The sequence below is a fragment of the Ahaetulla prasina genome, chromosome 2 (assembly GCF_028640845.1).
Source record: "Ahaetulla prasina isolate Xishuangbanna chromosome 2, ASM2864084v1, whole genome shotgun sequence".
In the NCBI taxonomy this organism is placed as follows: Eukaryota; Metazoa; Chordata; class Lepidosauria; order Squamata; family Colubridae; genus Ahaetulla; species Ahaetulla prasina.
In genome coordinates this window covers 119618007-119635621 of record NC_080540.1, presented here as the reverse complement: position 1 = coordinate 119635621, position 17615 = coordinate 119618007, and the positions used below count along the sequence as shown (strand labels likewise).

General features: G+C 37.3%; 1 protein-coding gene across 2 annotated transcripts; it reads left to right on the top strand.

Moving 5' to 3' along the window:
* The first annotated feature begins 3337 nt into the window (after positions 1-3337).
* Positions 3338-15399, top strand: RAB40B (RAB40B, member RAS oncogene family). Of its 2 annotated transcripts, XM_058165892.1 has the most exons (6): positions 3341-4140; positions 10678-10738; positions 12115-12175; positions 12443-12520; positions 13535-13757; positions 14522-15399. In XM_058165892.1, the coding sequence occupies exons 1-6, from the start codon at positions 3999-4001 to the stop codon at positions 14791-14793; spliced, it is 837 nt and encodes a 278-aa protein (XP_058021875.1). In that variant the 5' UTR covers positions 3341-3998; the 3' UTR covers positions 14794-15399. The 2 variants fall into 2 exon arrangements, with proteins under 2 accessions (XP_058021876.1, XP_058021875.1); XM_058165893.1 differs by lacking the exon at positions 12443-12520 and having other exon boundaries at positions 3338-4140.
* The last annotated feature ends 2216 nt before the right edge of the window (positions 15400-17615 follow it).

The following is a 17615-nucleotide window of genomic DNA, read 5'->3' as shown; positions in this document are numbered from 1 at the left end:
CTACTGTGATGTATGAGGATATGTAAGAACTTAATAGCAACTGAACATGAACAAGAGCAGTCCACAGAATATCAGGTAATACAAACCACATTTCTCAGATATTTAGAGAATATAATAAGGGATAAACATACCTGTGTGCTTTTTTATCAACCATTTATTATATCTACATAATTCATGAAATAAATAACTCAGCATATTGAACTTCGGACTATTATTTGGAATATATTCGTACATTGCTTTCTCTTTTCCTAATAAGGATGTCTTTCTAGTGCACAAAGTATTCCAAAGATACCCTAATTGGTCAACCTGCTGTTTAATTAGAGTTTATTTCTGTACAACAGCTGATTTCCTAGGCTGAAATTATTTGTGACTCACTAGTTAATATATACATACCAGCTTAAAAAAAAGACAGCAGCTGAGAATTGAAGAAAAGGTAATTGGTATCTGCTGGCTTTAATTTGCTGGTTTTAGATGAGTAAACAGAAAAGTATCTCTTAAGATGCCTCTTGGTATATGTTTATTCTCAAATATTTTATTTTCTTTGGAGTTTCTGTATTGTTGAAGGCTAGCTCAGGGGTACTTTTCGAAATATTTTTCTTTCATTTCTAATGGAAATTTGTTCAAAAATAGATTTGTCTGTATTATTCCACTGTATATAAATACTTATATTATGTATTACCACAATTGAGCCCAAATTTTCATTGCTAAACAAGACAAGTGAATTTTCTCCCATTTTACAACCTTTCTTGTCACAGTTGTTAAATGAATCACTACAGTTGTTACGTTAGTAGCACAGTTGCTAAGGTAATCTGGCTTCCTATTGACTTTTCTTGTCAGAAGCGCAGAAAAGTTGATCACATGATCCCTGGTGATTGCAGTTGTCATAAATACATGCAAGTTGCCAATTTTGATCACATGACTGTGGGGATGCTGCAATGGACATAAATGTGAAAAATGATCTTAAGTCAGTTTCAGTGCCATTGTAACTTTGAACAGTTGCTAAATGAATCAATGTAAATTGAGTAGTCAGTTAAAATAGATCAGCTAATTTATGAAAGTGAATTTTCTCATGAATCCAAAACTCAAAATAGTTATAGCTGCAATCTCTCTATTCCAGTCTGACATTTCATCTGGAAGTTTTAATGTTGTCTACATCTAGGAGCACCTTTCCCTTTTGATCTCTTACCATATCTATGGACATTGCTGTTCACCCTGTTGATATAGATATCAACAGCATAGATTTGATGTCTTTTACTGTTTCTCATTTGCTCCCCATCTTCATTCAATTACATCTAGCTGCTGCTTTACTGTACTGAAAGTACTTTTGTCTTATACCAGTTCTGGCTGCAGAACTGGATCATTACCTTGTGTTTTGACTACTGCAATCTTCTCTCTGGCTCTCCTATAATGCCCTGACTCACCATTACAGTTCATTTTGTATCAGCCTAGTCTATGGAGATAGACATCCAGGTCATGATTGTCCCAAAGGTGCTTTTTCCAAAAGCAATTGGACTTTCTTTGTTTTTGCTTGAAGAAGTGTTGCTTCTCATCCAAGAAATTTCTTCAGTTCTGAAGAAGTTCAATTGCTTTTGGGGAAAAAAAACACCTTTGAAATACCAGCCTAGTATATTACCCTAACCAATGAAATACCATCAGTCATCGTCCCCTGGATTATTTTATTAAGTTTCCCTATTACACACAAATTATTTTTAAAATCTGTATTATGGTATTGTGGAAAGAAATATCCATCTGGTTCAGTTCCAAGCTGGGTGTCAAGATTCCAGAAAAACCTCTTCTGCATAAAAAAAACTCAGAAGCCATTGTCTTTCAGAGTTCTTTACTAGCATGAGGAAACTGGCACACGATGAGTGAAATTCCAAAACTGAACTTCCGGATTCTTTTCCCAGTTATACAAACCCCAAGAGTCCCACCCCCCTGACCCCTTTGCTGGTCACATGGTCCCACGTTCTCCCAGTTCATTCGAATATCTTCTCGCCACTCTTCCTGCAGATGTGAACACCATCCGACCTTGACCGCTTGAAGAATGTTACCATACCCCTCAACCCCCCTTCTTCCCCTCAGGGGAAAAATGTGGCAGCGTCTGGAACCCTAAAGTCTAGTATAGTTTCCAGGCCTGACACTGGGAGAAAGACACTGGAAATATGGAGGCTGATTGGAAAGATGGTTTAATGATGAAGTAGAACCACATGGGTTCTGGGTAGCTGACCATATGGAGTTGAGGCTTTTATACCTTCTCTTGGGCTTTGCACTTGAACTTCCTGTTCCTGTGCAAGAACGTATTATATTGACTGTTGTCAGACTACCATGGTGCCATATAGGGGTTACGTTTGTCTGAACTAAGGTTGATTGAAATTTCTGAGCATGATACAATGAAGAGGCTTGTGTTTAAAAGAGTGTTGGGCAATTCCTATTGTGTCTTAATAGCTTTCCTCCTGTTTTGGCTCTTGGGTGAGGGTATTTGCTTATGAATAGAGCTATCTACATCTTTATCTCAAGTGCTGATATCTGCTGAGAGCTATTAAGAAAGGGGGCTGCTTTCTCCCTAAAAAATGTTTCTCCATTTCTAATCCAGGGAAATATAATATTCTACCTTTTTAATATTCCTCAAAATATTTCATTCTTCTAGGAGAGGGGTAGCTTCCCACATAAGTAATTGTTCAGTTCTGTCCAAGGTCAAGAAGCAAACATTTTTATAACTATTAAATAATAGAATAGAATTTTATTGGCCAAGTGTAACACAGTTAAACGACATATGAATTAAATAACACAGTTATTAGTTAAATAACACAGTTAAACGACATATGACTCCACTCAGAACTGTCTTTACACGATATAATCAAAATGTGGTTTTCCTTGTTTCTGGCTTCATGAAGTGTGCAATCCTCGACGGTTATAAAACAAGATTTACAGTTCACAATTGATAATCTTAAATCCCGGTAGCATCGTGTATATATATATATTTTATCTTGATTCATCGTACACTTTATTATGCTGAATCCGGAGGCAGGACAATCGTATTAACAAGACCTTCAAGTTCGAATCGGACGGAGTCACAAACCACGTTCTTATACCTTTTCACAACACACGCCTCGTTGTCCGAAGTGTAAACTCCCCCGTTCCGCATCGCTCGCCTTCTGACAGATAGACGTGCCAGCCAATCCTGAGTAAGAAATACCCCAGCAACTGAACTGTGGGGCCTTGGGGGGGTGGGTCCGCGCTCACCAATAACAACAGAAGTCGGAATTCTGGGTTCCCGCTGTACCAATAGCAGAAGCAGTGGGCGCGGCCACAGAACCCGTGCTCCAATGGGAGCAAGGGGTGCAAATTGGTCGGGACAGTCTGACAGAGCTGCGCTCAGGTTGTAGCAACAACAACAGCCAGAGCTCCTGCGACAGCAGGCGGGGGAGTCAGCTGCTGCCGTCTTCGGGAATACGACGGCGCCCCGCGCGAAGGCTTGAGTCTCCCTCGGTCGCGGCTTGTCCCAGCGCTGCTCATCCGCTGTCGTAAGCGATCTTTCCCGCCTTCTCCAATTTCGGTGCGCCTAGAGCAGCGCGGCGGGTTCTGGGCACGACTCCCGTCGGTTCCAGCTCGCTGCGGGCAGAGCGAGTCAAACCTGCACAGGCAATTCGGGAGAGCAACCCCCACCCCCGATGGCGCCGCTGGAAATTCGCCCTTCCTTGTCTCGGTCTCGAGGACGCCAGTCGAAGCTCTCCGGGTCCCCGTGAGAAGACGCCTCCGCTCCGCCTCGTCCAATTCTGCTCCTCCGTCATCTTCTCTTATCCCAAGCTCGAGGGGTCGTGATATCGGCAGCCCGTCGGGATTCCTCCGCAGGGTGGGCTCCTCGAACATGCCTTTGCTCGCGAGCTGCTGCTGCTGCTGCTCCTCGGTCTTCGGTGGCACAACTAGTGGCTCGGAGCCCCTCGTGGGCGCTGGGAGCTGATTCTCCGCAGAGACGTGGGGGTGGTGGGGTTGAGAAGATGAACCACGTGGGCAGCCCTGTGAAAGCTTATGACTTTTTGCTAAAATTCCTCTTAGTGGGGGACAGTGACGTGGGCAAAGGAGAGATACTAGCTAGCTTGGAGGATGGAGCCAGTGAATCTCCATATGGTTACAACATGGGTAAGTGAAAACATGAATTGTACAGGTGTCCACCGCCAGAGCCTGAATCTCGAAGGGGAACGCCTTTCTTTTTACCTTTCTCCAACCCCACCCCAATCTACACCTGTAGATTACATAGCAAGGAAGGCAGCGCTCAGGTAGGACTGTCTTGATACCTGAGTCAGCCATAGCTAACTCCCACACCTTGCTTGACAGTCAGCTTAAAACTGGCATGGTAAAAACCTTCCTTGCCAGTTACATTGATGCCTTTGCTTTAAGAAATAAAAAAATGTTAGCCTCTGGATTTCTTGGTGGCTAATCTGCCCATTTACTTTTGTTAAATTTTGCTACTGCCATTCTTTATTATTTAAGGGCTTCACACATTTCCCTTGTATTTCCATTATCAGGATCTATAAACTGATCGTACTAAAACGGAATTGTTGTCTTTTCCTCCATCTTAAGCTTACTCTTCTGGTGCTTTTTTTCTTTCCTCCCTGACTTGGCAATGGTAAAGGCAATAGGGAACAATATTTTAAAAAAACACAGACAATAATTTAAATTATTTGTAGAAACTTATTTGTCAAGGGAAGGCTCTGGACTTAGGAATTTAGTGAGGAAAAAATAGAGATTGTCAAACCATAAAATCATGTAATTGGAATGCACTATTTTGGCCATTAAATTCAATCCAAATGAAAACATTTCTAACAAATGGCTGTATAATCTTTATTTGAATACATCCACTGAAAGGGAATGCACTACCTTTCTGGGCAATTAGTTCCATTATTAAATTGTTTTTAACTATCAAAAAGTTTTCACCCCAAAAATTCAATTGTAATCTGCCATCCTGTAATTTAAATCCATTATTCTGAATTCTGGAAATATACAGAATAGGTCTTCATCTTCCTTAGTGAGATCTTTATTCAGCATATTCTAGTTTCCCTTTGGAGTGTATAAATCTTTTGCTCCTTTTCCTTTCAGCTATTTAAAGATTGTTATTTACTTTTAGTCTTGTTTTCTTAAAACTAATCAGTTCCAATGCCTTCATTTTCATTTTTTGGTAGCCATATCATTCTGTTGACTCATAATTTAGCTTAAAAACAATTACCACTCCAAGATCATTTTCACAAATACACTATAACCAAGCCCAGTAATTATTAGTTAATTAATTAAAATAAATTGATATTATATAATAATATAATAATATAAATAACTAAATTGTTATAAGCTTTAATTCTGCTCCTTTCATCATGTTCTTTACAATTTCCTACATAACCTGTTTTTGGAGAACTTTGTGTCAAACTAGAAGTTCAATAGTTCTGTGCTTTTTTTGGTATCTGATGCATTTTGTTGCTTTCTCTAAGCAGGCGGTATATATTTATTTATTTGAACTTCCTCCAAATAAGCCATTGTTATTCCTCCCATCCTTCATTAGCTTGAGCTAATTCTGAGCTTTAGCTTCTCAACTTCATATATGTCATGAATAGAATAGAATAGAATAGAATAGAATAGAATAGAATAGAATAGAATAGAATAGAATAGAATAGAATAGAATTTTTTATTGGCCAAGTGTGATTGGACACACAAGGAATTTGTCGATACATTTTCGTATCAGAATAATATCCATATTAGGGGCTGAGGAAAATATATGGCAAATAATATTTTTAGACCCACAGCTGCTCTATAAGAAGAATGGTGTTAGCTGAGAGATAATGACTGATTGATCCAAAATCATTCAGAGGGAATCCAGGTTACTCACATAGTGATATTTAGCTGTCTTATTAAACATCAATATATTTCATACGACGTTATTTCAGAAATTAGAGAAAATAAATAATTAGAAGTGATTTTTTAAAATTAATATCTTCTTCATTTAATTGGGCATCCACAGCATTGCACTACAGATTCAGGCATTTGTAGCTACAGAGCGCTCCAAAAGACTTGTGTGCAGCCTGTAGAAACATCCAATAATTGTATATTCAGTCACTTCCAATTCTTTATAACCTGAAGGGCATCATTTTGCCAGGATTATCTCTCAGTAATTACTTACCTGAGTTTTTATAAACTTATACTCATCTCTTCAGTGACAGTATTGAATCGCTTTGTCTTCTGATGATTTAAGATTGCTTTTGATTTCTTCGTAATCTTGTATCTATAACAGCTGAACTTGTTCCTCCTTATTAGTACTTCAGTAAGCAGCCTATTTTTACTTTTTTAATGCTTGAATGCTTGTGTTTTTGTCTGGGCAGCATATACATTTAATTAATTAATTAATTCCAAATGAGGTTCTGGGCATCACAATCCAAAAGCATAAATTTCTCCCTGAAGTTTGCCAAGTTATAATTTTAAATATGGCATAAGAGGGCAATTGTTAAATATACTGTGGAAACCAATTAATTCTATTTCATTTTAATTCAGTGTAAATAAAATGTAAATAAATTATTCTCTCCCAGCTTATTACTCTATAGAACACAACTCTCAACATGGCATTCAAAAGCCAAGTTCAGTTCAGCAAAGTTGCACACTTTTCTATTTTTCTATGTAACGCAAAGATTTCATTGTCAATTCTACCAAAGCACAAAAATTAATAATGTATATTGTTATAAACAAAAACAGAATACAGTATCACAGCAGTGAAATTAATGATGATGATTATCCTCCTTAAATCAAAGGCATACTTGATTTTGATGGTTTTAAACCTTTGCAAAGCACAGAAATAATCAGGGCCAAATATACTGGTACATCCAGAGGCAACTCTGGGCGACCAGAATAGAATTTTTTATTGGCCAAGTGTGATTGGACACACTAGGTATTTGTCTTGGTCCATATGCTCTCAGTGTACATAAAAGAAAAGATCAAGAATTCTAAGGTACAACACAATGATAGTCATAGGGTACAAATAAGCAATCAGGAACCAATCATATACTAGTACATACATACTATAGACAAGTTCTGCCTCTTGGATCCTTGCAAACCTCTTGTAAAAGAGTCCACCAGTAAGCTGTCTCTCAATGTTCAGATGGACAAACAAAATGGCAAATAAATTCCTGATACAATTATATTTCCATATATTACTATTAGTTATTCTGTTATTTATGCATTCTCCTAACTGCAGCCACATGAAACCAGGAACATATGCATTTAAGAAGATACTAACAGATGCAGTAAGCTTGCCAATGAGTTCTCTGAATCACCATTTTTCTCTGCAAAACACTAGCTTTTCTAGTCACACAATATATGTAATTGAACCTAAGAGCTTGTGTAACAGAACACACAGTAATGCCACAACTTCTTGATGAGATCTGTAAGATGTCCTTGGGGCAGTCATTTATAGCCAAGCCCCAATATTCAGTCAATGAGAATGGGCAAATCTATATTTATGCAGTAATTTTAAAACAGAGTAGGGTTTTAACAATGCTGTCATTTCATGGCAGACCCTGGTATTCTTCAATACTTTGAAATTTAGAAACATTGCAATATCATCTTAAGGATGACTTGAAAGGAAGCCCTAATGCTGTTAACCAGGGGTTTCAAACTCAAGTCATCATGTTTTCCCCTTCATTAAAACGAGGGTGGTCGTGGCCAGCGCATGACGCATCCGGCCCATGGGCCGTGAGTTTAACACCCCTGCTGAATCAGGGTAAATGGCCAATGGACTGCAGTCTTAAAAGGTGTATTTTACCCTACATCAGAGATAGGCACTTTGTGGTCTGTAGGTTGCAAATATGCACACAGTGCCATTTATAAAATCCCATAGTGTGCATAACCAATATTAGTAGCAAAATAGCCATTTTTGGCGATGTAAAATAGTTGGTCTCTTGTCATGTTTATATATCAGCTGAATATGTTTTCTAAAAAAGTGAAAAATAGTCTTTGTCAATTAAAGAGACATCACCATCAAGCTTACTACAGCCTGGAAAAGAAAATTAAATGCATCCTGTAGCACAAAATGTAGCCCATCTGCATCTTCATTAATACATACAAGTATGGTCATTCTTCATGCAGTAGTTCTTTTATAAAATTAGTTATTATGTTGGCTAACCATACTTCTAATACAACTGTGTTTTAATAGTTAATTGTGCAGAGTGTTTTTTGTCATGTTATCTTTTCAGAATCATGGTGGGTGGTACAGTACTATAACAGAGAAAGAGATGACATTTAAAAAGGAACTGTATGTGATCCCAGTAATTTATACTTGAACAGAAAAAACCCTGTTTAAAGCATGCTCCACAAATCAACTAATTTAGATTGCAATTCTGTTATTCTTGGTGGGAGTGTCTTACTTAGTAATAGCTTAATAATGCATCCTGTTCAACAACAGGTGCTTACATGCTGTCCTATGGGCTACTTAATGGTAGGCTTGGTATTTAAAAACAAAGTACAGTAGAATTTATCACATTATGTAAAGACAACAATTCTGGATCATAGAGAGCAGTTGCTTTGCCTGTGATCACAGTTACCATGATTTTCATGAAAGATTTTGTACAGAATTCCATGAGAGATTACCAGCCACTTATAAAGGGTGATAATGACTAAATCTTGTATGAAATTCATAACTGATGAGCTATTTCTCAATTTAAAAATGTATTTCTGGTCACAAGGCACAGGTATGGGCATGCTATTTTAAATGAAAAAAAATATTCTGCTAGTTACTGCATGATTCAAACATCTATCTACTGGCTCCTCATTTATTATTACAAACAATTACAGATGCAAATTGTCTCAGACGTGGTTTAACTGGTGAGGGTGCAGAATTCTGGAATGTGAGCAGTTCATCATATGTTAATGTAACCATGGCTAATAACTTATTTGTCTAGAGAAATGAATACTGATAGTCCTTGGCTTATGACCACAATTGGGCTCAAAATTTCTGTTATTAAGTGAGATATTTGTTGAGTGAGTTTTGTCCCATTTTACGACCTTTCTTGCCACAGTTGTTAAGTGAATCAGTACAGTTGATTAGTTAGTAACCCAGCTGTTAAATGAATCTGGCTTCCCCATTGACTTTGCTTGTCAGTGGGTTCTATTTAAACCTCAAGGACTTTAAGTGATGCCAAACTATGTTATATTTTTCAGGTGTCTTAGTAATACGCCATTATTTCAAGTTGTGTTTACTGATCTCCTTTATCCCCAGAGAAAATGTCCCTTTCAAAGAGTAGGTCTGAGTCTGACCAACAGAATGTGTATATATGGGTACTAGGATACTAAAAACAACTCTGTGGACAGAAGTCTTAGAATTCCTGATTTGCAAAGGACTCTTATGACTCAGAGGACCCAGCACTTTCTGCAAATATAAATATTTGTTCAGGTTCAAGAAAGCTGAGGCTATAAGCTAAGGGAGAAGATGTTAGTGCTCTACTACCTCTTAAATACAATCTGCAATATTAACCCAGGAGAGATTACAACTGACTTCTTTTTTCTTCTATTCAATTGTGTCCCATTCTTGGAGACTGCCTGGACAATTCTTTGCAGTTTTCTTGGCAAGGTTTTTTTTAGAAGTGATTTAGCATTGCCTCCTGCCTAGGGCTGAGAGAAAGTGACTGGCCCAAACTCACACAGCTGACTTCACGTTCAAAGTGGGACTAGAACTTACAGCCTGATGCCTTAACCACTACACCAGATTGGGTTTCTACCGATTACATACAATCTTTTAAATAAATAATGTATGGGGGGGATGCTGCAAAGCTGTTAGTTTACCCCCATTTTACTACAGCATAAGCAAAACGAAAACATGGAATATTGAAATATGTGTCCAGGAGACAGGCAGCATCAGCTTTCATCAAATCCTAGCACAGCCCTTAGTGTCTTAGTGGCACCTCTTTGCAGTGTATTATTGTAATATAAATGTATTTATAGAAATTAGTCCCTTCCAGTGGTACATTAATACATATTAAGAGCTATAATTAAATGTATCTTATGTACAGCAAGTTTAAATGTAAGAGAGCAAACATTTTAATCTGATACTATATTGTATTTCCAAAGATCCTGGAGTCTTTTTCTTTCCTCTAATAGAGATTTGTTTACCTGCCTGGAGACATTTCAAAACAGAGGGGAAAAATAGAGAATGACCAAGACACAGGATTTACCACACAGAAATTTGTAATTAGGGGTGGGGGACTAAAGGTGATTACATAAATCATCTGAATATATAATGTAGAAAATAGCTTGATATTGCCATTGCCTTAATGTGGTGAAAAGATAATATAAAAATGTAAAAAAAACCCAACCCTGGGATATAGCTTTTTCGTCATCTTGTATTTGTGTGTGTGTGTGTGTGTATGTGTGTGTGTATGTATACATATGCACACACATTACATACATACACACACACAAACACACACTTTCGAGAGCAGGCATCGGAATTTCATTTTTAATGTGTGCCAGTGTTTTCGCAGAAAAACAAAGTTATCTTAACTTTTGACTTTGCAATGTTTTGAGAGAGCTTGAAAACCTGGGGGACTTTCTTTGCTACTCCTTGTCTATAGCATAGAACTGGATTTTTTAAAAAAATTGTGCAACTTTTGCACTATTTCAACATAATACTTCACTCTTTCTCTTCAGGTATTGATTATAAAACAACAACAATACTTCTGGATGGCCGGCGAATAAAGTTGCAGCTCTGGTAACTATTTTCTTTGGATTATATTCTGTGTTGTGGAAACTATTTATATAAGAAACAAATGCACTTGGAGTATAAGATCACGTGAGCTATGTAAAAACTTACTAGATGGCTCTCATCCTAACAAAAGTTAGGTACGGGCCACTTCTAAACCGAATGGATGCCTAAGGAGGGGTGGGAGTATAATAAACCTTTACTTAATGGTAAGAATATTTTGGCAAACTGAACTGTGGTCACAACAGGAGGGCACTTTTATCCTAGTTAAATATTATTATAAATCAGATCAAATTATTTAATAACCTTAATCAGATATCAGTTTGATTTGTTGTGAATATTTCTTAAACAAGCATGTGAGTGGGGCTTTATGCTGAGCATTAGACAGACCAAGGACAGGCTCATCCAAAGCTCTTTCAGATGATTATTTTCAAATGCTATTCACCAATCTTTCACCCAACGGAAAAGCCCAGCATAAATTGGGCTGCCTCCTTTACTGATCTCCATTCTACCTCAACAAGAAGCCTTGCAAATGGGGCTGACCTTAATTAATGTAGTCCTGTAATGTAAGGAAGGTGATGGTGGATTTCCCTGGCTTTGATTCCCATTGCACCCAGCATTACAGGAAAAACAACTACCAATCATTCCCTTTAATGTGTAGCATGGTAGGGCAGGCTTGGATGACTGTTTAGAAAGATGGGTTTAGTCCTCTGATTAATAGGTGGCAGGCATGGAGTAAAGTAAAGCATCTTCTGCACTAGTGACCTGTTTGATGGATTTTTTTCTCTGATGATAAAGTGAAAGGTAGTGATTGACCGTGAGTGAGCTCTGTCCTCAACTAGGGCTGCACATACCGTGTTTCCCCGAAAATAAAATCCTGTCTTATAAAATTTTTTTGAACCCTGAAACCCTTGGCCTTATTTTGGGGGGAGATCTTATTATTTTGAGGCATGTGGAGCAAGACAGAGCTCCTCTTACCATCTTACCTGATTTCCACCTCTGTCTCCCTAACTGTAGCCCGAGGAAATGGTGGGGACCGGCTGCACATGCGCTTAAATATTTTAGGGGAGGGTTTATTTTAGCGCATGCACTCAAAACCCGATTGGGCTTATTATCCGGGAGGTCTTATTTTTGGGGAAACAGGGTATACACAGAATAATCTACAAAGTATGCACTGATCTGTAATTCAAGTATCTTGTTTTCAGTTTTGGCAGATTGTTGAATATTAATAATAAATGTAAAAATGATAAATGAAGATAAAGGCAAATTTGAGGTCATTAATGTGCATTTGTTAATCACGCAACTTAATCAGACAACTGTTTATAGTGCTTCACTCTTAGAATGGAAATGACTATATTTTTAATCATATGCCGAATCATTTTCAGGGACACATCTGGACAAGGCAGATTCTGTACCATATTTCGTTCCTATTCCAGAGGTGCTCAGGTAAGCACACACACTGATCTTTGATCTGTATCAGTGAAGCAGAGAAAAATGATAAGAATTAACAGGGGAAGCAAAGTGATAAATGTATTGTCCTACTTTTTAAAATGTGTACACATTTGTGCTGAATATAGGTAACGTTTTACAGAAAAGTTCAGATCTGTTCAACACTACTTCTTATAATGTCATCAAATACCATTACACAAGATTGTACGATGCATAAACTTACCCATATGTCAGACTAATTTTAAATGGATTTCATTCACCCAGGGTGTAATACTGGTATATGATATTACAAATCGCTGGTCATTTGATGGCATTGATCGTTGGATAAAGGAGATAGATGAGGTAAGATATTGAATAATGAATATAAATACTTACCTGAATGGAAAAGAGTTCTGAATTTAGGATACCACCTAAATTACAGTAATTTTAATTAAAGTAAAATGCAGGTGACCTGGTGTAAACTCAGTCATTGTAGTTTGTAAACAAGGATTCATGGCTTTGTTTTGTAAAGTTAAGCAGTTGTGTCTTAAGTCAACAAAACATGCCTTTTAATTTTTTTTGTATTTATATGGATCGACAACTCCCTAAATCACTGTGGGTGGACAAGAATAGAACTTTAGTAAGAAGAAAACTAAGAATACTTAGGACAATGCTACAGGTCCTAGAAAGAGTCCTAGGGCTGTACAATGAAGCAAAATTTTCTTTTTACTTCTAGAAGGGGTCTGTCTTCAAGATTTTTCCATACAGTGGCTTGATGGTCAATCATTTTCATCAACCTTAAGTTCTTCCCTTTTCCTTCAAAGTTTCTGCTGATTTATGGATTACCCTTCCTCTCATCGGTGTTTCAAAAGCAATGGTGCTAGACTTCCTTTCAGGGAAGCAAAAGACAAAAATATGGCATTCTTGGAGCAGATGATAATTGGATCTGGATTCTAAATGCTTCTATTTCTTCTATTTCTTATTCAGGGAATAGGAAGTGGTAATTCCCTACCTGTTCTCTCTTGTGCAGCCCATTTCATTTTTCTACCCTTGATTGTAGCCCGGGCTATATATTACATTAAGCCATGCTTAATTTTATCATGGTTTGATGAATAAATCACAAATTGGCCAGAATCATATTACACATGAAGGTATCAATCCCATTTTAAAATCAGACATCTGTGTTCATACAATATTTAAGATAACCCCAAATAACAACCTTATGATTTTGCATATTAGTCAACCCAGTCCACATACTATAGTTAGGCAAAGTCAGAAAATGGAGCTAGCCTGAATAAATAATGTGCGGTTAGTCATTTTGATGAAGAAAACGGGTATAGATTTTGAAATTAACATTGTTCTGTTTCTCTTTCTCAGCATGCTCCTGGTGTACCCAAAATCCTGGTTGGCAACCGCCTACATCTAGCCTTCAAAAGGCAAGTTTCTACTGAGCAGGCACAGGCTTATGCTGAAAGATTAGGCATGACATTCTTTGAAGTAAGCCCACTCTGTAATTTCAATATCACAGAGTCCTTTACAGAACTTGCAAGAATAGTGTTAATGAGGCACGGAATGGACCGGCTGTGGAGGCCAAACAAGGGTAAGCAACAGAAATGTACTTACTTCTTTCCTATGTATGCTAGTTATATATTTAGTCAGGATGAAAAAAAATTACAAAAAATATTTTGGTACATACTAGTGATTTAATGTCATAACCAGCACCTAGTAAATGTTTCCTATTTTAAGTTGAATAATCAGAAATTACCCTCTGCATTACCCAATTAAGATTGCTAGACAGCAATTCCTGGTAATCCTGCTGAGTTCATCATGCCAGTAATTTTGCAGAAGCACCACTAGAAGAGACTCCAAATCCCTCACACTTCGTTCTACTCCTTGAAGATAAAAGGCAGACCAAAGTCAAAGCTAACAGGAGCATCAGCAAACTAGGCTCAGCTTCATTTAAATTTCACCCTTTCCTTTAACAGGAAAAGGCAAGGAAGATGTGGAATTGCAGAACTCTCAGCAGTTCCACTGCCACCTTCCCTTAATGAGGAAGGATGTGGTATAGATAAAAGAAGCAGCACACCAGGTTTTCAGAAATGCAGTTGTGCTATTTTTATCATTTTAGCTTTGGGAGCTTTTCTAGGGGGCTCCAATCCCAAAAAATTTGCAAGGTTATTTGTATCGAGGAAGGCAAGCCATAGTAAGGGGAAGAATCAGTGCAGGATTAGGGTGGTACTTCAAGAATAGTGAAATGAATAAAGATAGGGCTGTTAAAATTTATACAGAGTTCTAGCTGTGTACTGCCACCGTGTGGCTGTTAAGATCTTTCTAATGTCTAATGTTGCTTGTTTTATGTTTCAGTCCTGAGTCTGCAAGATCTTTGTTGCCGTGCCATAGTTTCCTGCACGCCTGTGCATCTGGTTGACAAACTTCCACTCCCTGTTGCCTTAAGAAGCCATCTCAAGTCATTCTCCATGGCCAATGGCCTAAATGCTAGAATGATGCATGGTCGTTCTTATTCTCTCACCGCCAGCAACAATAACAAAAGGAACAGTCTGAAAAAAGCCAAAATCATCCGTCCACTTCAGAGCCCTCCAAAGCCTTGTGTCAGAAATAGTTGTAAAATCTCCTAAGCTATCTTTGGAAATCTTTGCCCAGCATTGTAAACACAAAGACTAATTCAATAGCCAAATCTATTGTATGTACATATTGCTTTGCAGGAACAGGACAAAGGAAAAAAATATTTTAGAACATTTGTTTTTAATAATGCTGCTTCCAGATATATGATGCACTCTGTGCAAACAGAGGAATGTGAAACTTTAATGTTGGATTTTATATATATCAATTTTTTGATGTGCATGAAATCTTTGCGTATTTTATAAAGGGAATAATTTATCACAGTACTGAGCTTTTGTGTCACTGAATCTCAAAAGTGACTAATTTTTAATATTGCTCAATTACTACATTTTATTTGCAATTAGAATGAAAGTCAATTGTAGATTCACCTAGTTTTAAACAACAATGTATTGTATACATTGTAAAAAATAAGTAGTGACATTATTCTAGTATTGTTTCAGTAGAGCATCTGATTCTGGTTTTGTACAGTTTATTGAGTGATTCTGAAGCACGACTTTTGAGCTACAAATGTAATATGCAGAAGAAATTGTCTCATCCATGTATAAAACATTTGATAAAGTTTTTTGCTATGTTTCAGAATTAAATTGTGGATTATATGCTTATTTTTCTGGTAAATCTACATTTTTGTATTAGATATTCTAGTGATCGTTATATAGTGAAAAAGCCAAAGACGACAAGACATATTTGCTATAGCCTAAGAAAAAATGTAATTTGAAAAGCTGCTTTATCAGGAAAGGACACTATTATTTAAAAATAAAAATAAATCCTGCAAAGTAAATGTGTGTTTTTCCAGCTGAAATATTTTATCCTCCTTTCCCAGCTTTTGAATGCTTTCTCGAATCTCTATTCCTCTATCAAAACAGATAATGTTTATTATAATTTGTTTGCAATAAAGGTCAGTTTCCTTCCATTTTCAAGACAGATAATGTTTATAAAGCCCAGTTTCCTTCCATTTAACATAAGTAATCAGAAAGACTGGAAATAAATAGCCTGAACTATGTCATAAAGCAAATTTGTTCATGTTTTTAAAATAATGGTATTTTCAGTCAGGCAACTTTTATTGCTATTGGTAAACATGCAACTATCATGTTTTCCCTCTCTAATAAATTTTATAGTAAGTAAAATAGTGCTAAAAAAGTATGACCTACAAATGATTTAGTTACAAATGAAATACAGTACATTTGAACAGCTTTGGGTGGTTTAGAAATTTATGAAAGGAAATGCAATGATCTTACTACAGTTAGGAATTTTTTTTCTATTGAATTTTTAAAATTTTAAATGGATTTGTTTTTCATATAGTTTTGCTTTAATTTCATTTTGATTTCCTTTAGGGTCTAATTATTTATAATACTATACCACAGTTGCAGTTGCTATCATTGCTTAGTTTATAATATCTTTACTGGGGAGAGGTTTCTCTAATCTATATGTGCTATATTTCAGTTGTCTGCCATCATTACCATTTTTCATAAGCACAATGAATTCTTATATGACATTTGGTAGCAACTAGCATTCTTGTTCTTTTCATAGCAAAATTACCTCATTATATTAAATGTTCTATCAGTTTTGATTCCCCTCAAGTCCTGCTGTGCTGCCTCGTTGTAGTAGTGTTGGCGGATAAAATAATCCATAGAGGGGTAAGTAAAGGACAAGGGAAGTATATAGGTAGTCCTTATGTTACAAACATAGGTAGTCCTTATGTTACAAACACTTCTTAGTTAACAGTTCAAACACTTCTTAGTTAACAGTTCAAAATGATGACTCATCATTAAAGAGCATTTAAGACCAGTCCATTAACTTGTGTCTTGCACAGTCCATTAACTTGTGTCTTGCACAGTCCTGTAGTCACATGATAGCAGTCCAGGTGCATCCAGCTTATTATTATAACATTGCAAGAAGTCATAGTCAAGTGTTTGCCATCTGCAACTTTCCCTGTCAGCTTCCCATAAACAAAATCAATGGGAAGCTGACAGGAAGGATTGTAAATCATCACAAAAGTCACTTCTGCTTTTCCACCCAAGGAGCCCCACTATAATGTACAAGATTACAGGCCTTTTGTATGTGGTGGCAGAGTGGTTAGAATGCAGTATCACAGGCTGACTGCTCACTGCCAGCAGGTAGATCCTGAAGACGCTCAAGGTTGACTCAACCTTCCACCTTTCTGAGGTCTGTAAAATGAGGACGCAGATTGTTTGGGGGCATATGCTGACTCTGTAAATCCGTTAGTGATGGCTTTAAAGCACTATGAAGCGGCACATATGTCTTTATGCTATTGCTATTTCATAGCACCTCCCCACTGTTTCATACCATATATGCTCACCTGCACTCAGAAGCGCTTGCTGTAGCCTCTGCTAATCTCAAGAATAAAAATTATAATACCTCTATAAATTTACCCAAACTAGCAAGGAATTGTCACTTACTAAGCCAGCAGAATTTCCAGCCAATAGAAGCCAATGTAGCATCTATTACTGCATTCTATTTACATTATTTATTTATCCTATTTAGCTCCTTTCCACTCTTCCCCCACCCAACTATCCTTTGAATGCGCTTAGGGTAAGAGATCTGGGTGCGTTCAGTAGCACTAACTCCTAGGTTGTTACGTACGACTGATAGCATTAGGTAGTTTGGAGGGGATGGAGTAAAGCATATTTTAATCCCCCTCCCCCAAATACCTGGGATTTTATCTCAGAGTCCCGTGTATTCCTTCCCAAATCACCTCCGTTGATCGGCAGCATCACAGAGCAGCTGCACTGAACTGGCTGGGGGCGTGGGTGTCTTACCGCCCGCTCCTCACTCTCCAAAGTCGTTCCCTTACCTATTT

Bases quoted from the DNA above. Each gene is read 5' to 3' on its own strand.
- RAB40B (XM_058165892.1), top strand. From the start codon at position 3,999: ATGAACCACGTGGGCAGCCCTGTGAAAGCTTATGACTTTTTGCTAAAA. The intron at 4,141-10,677 runs GTAAGTGAAAAC...CTTTCTCTTCAG, and splicing joins TCCATATGGTTACAACATGG to GTATTGATTATAAAACAACA. The intron at 10,739-12,114 runs GTAACTATTTTC...AATCATTTTCAG, and splicing joins CGAATAAAGTTGCAGCTCTG to GGACACATCTGGACAAGGCA.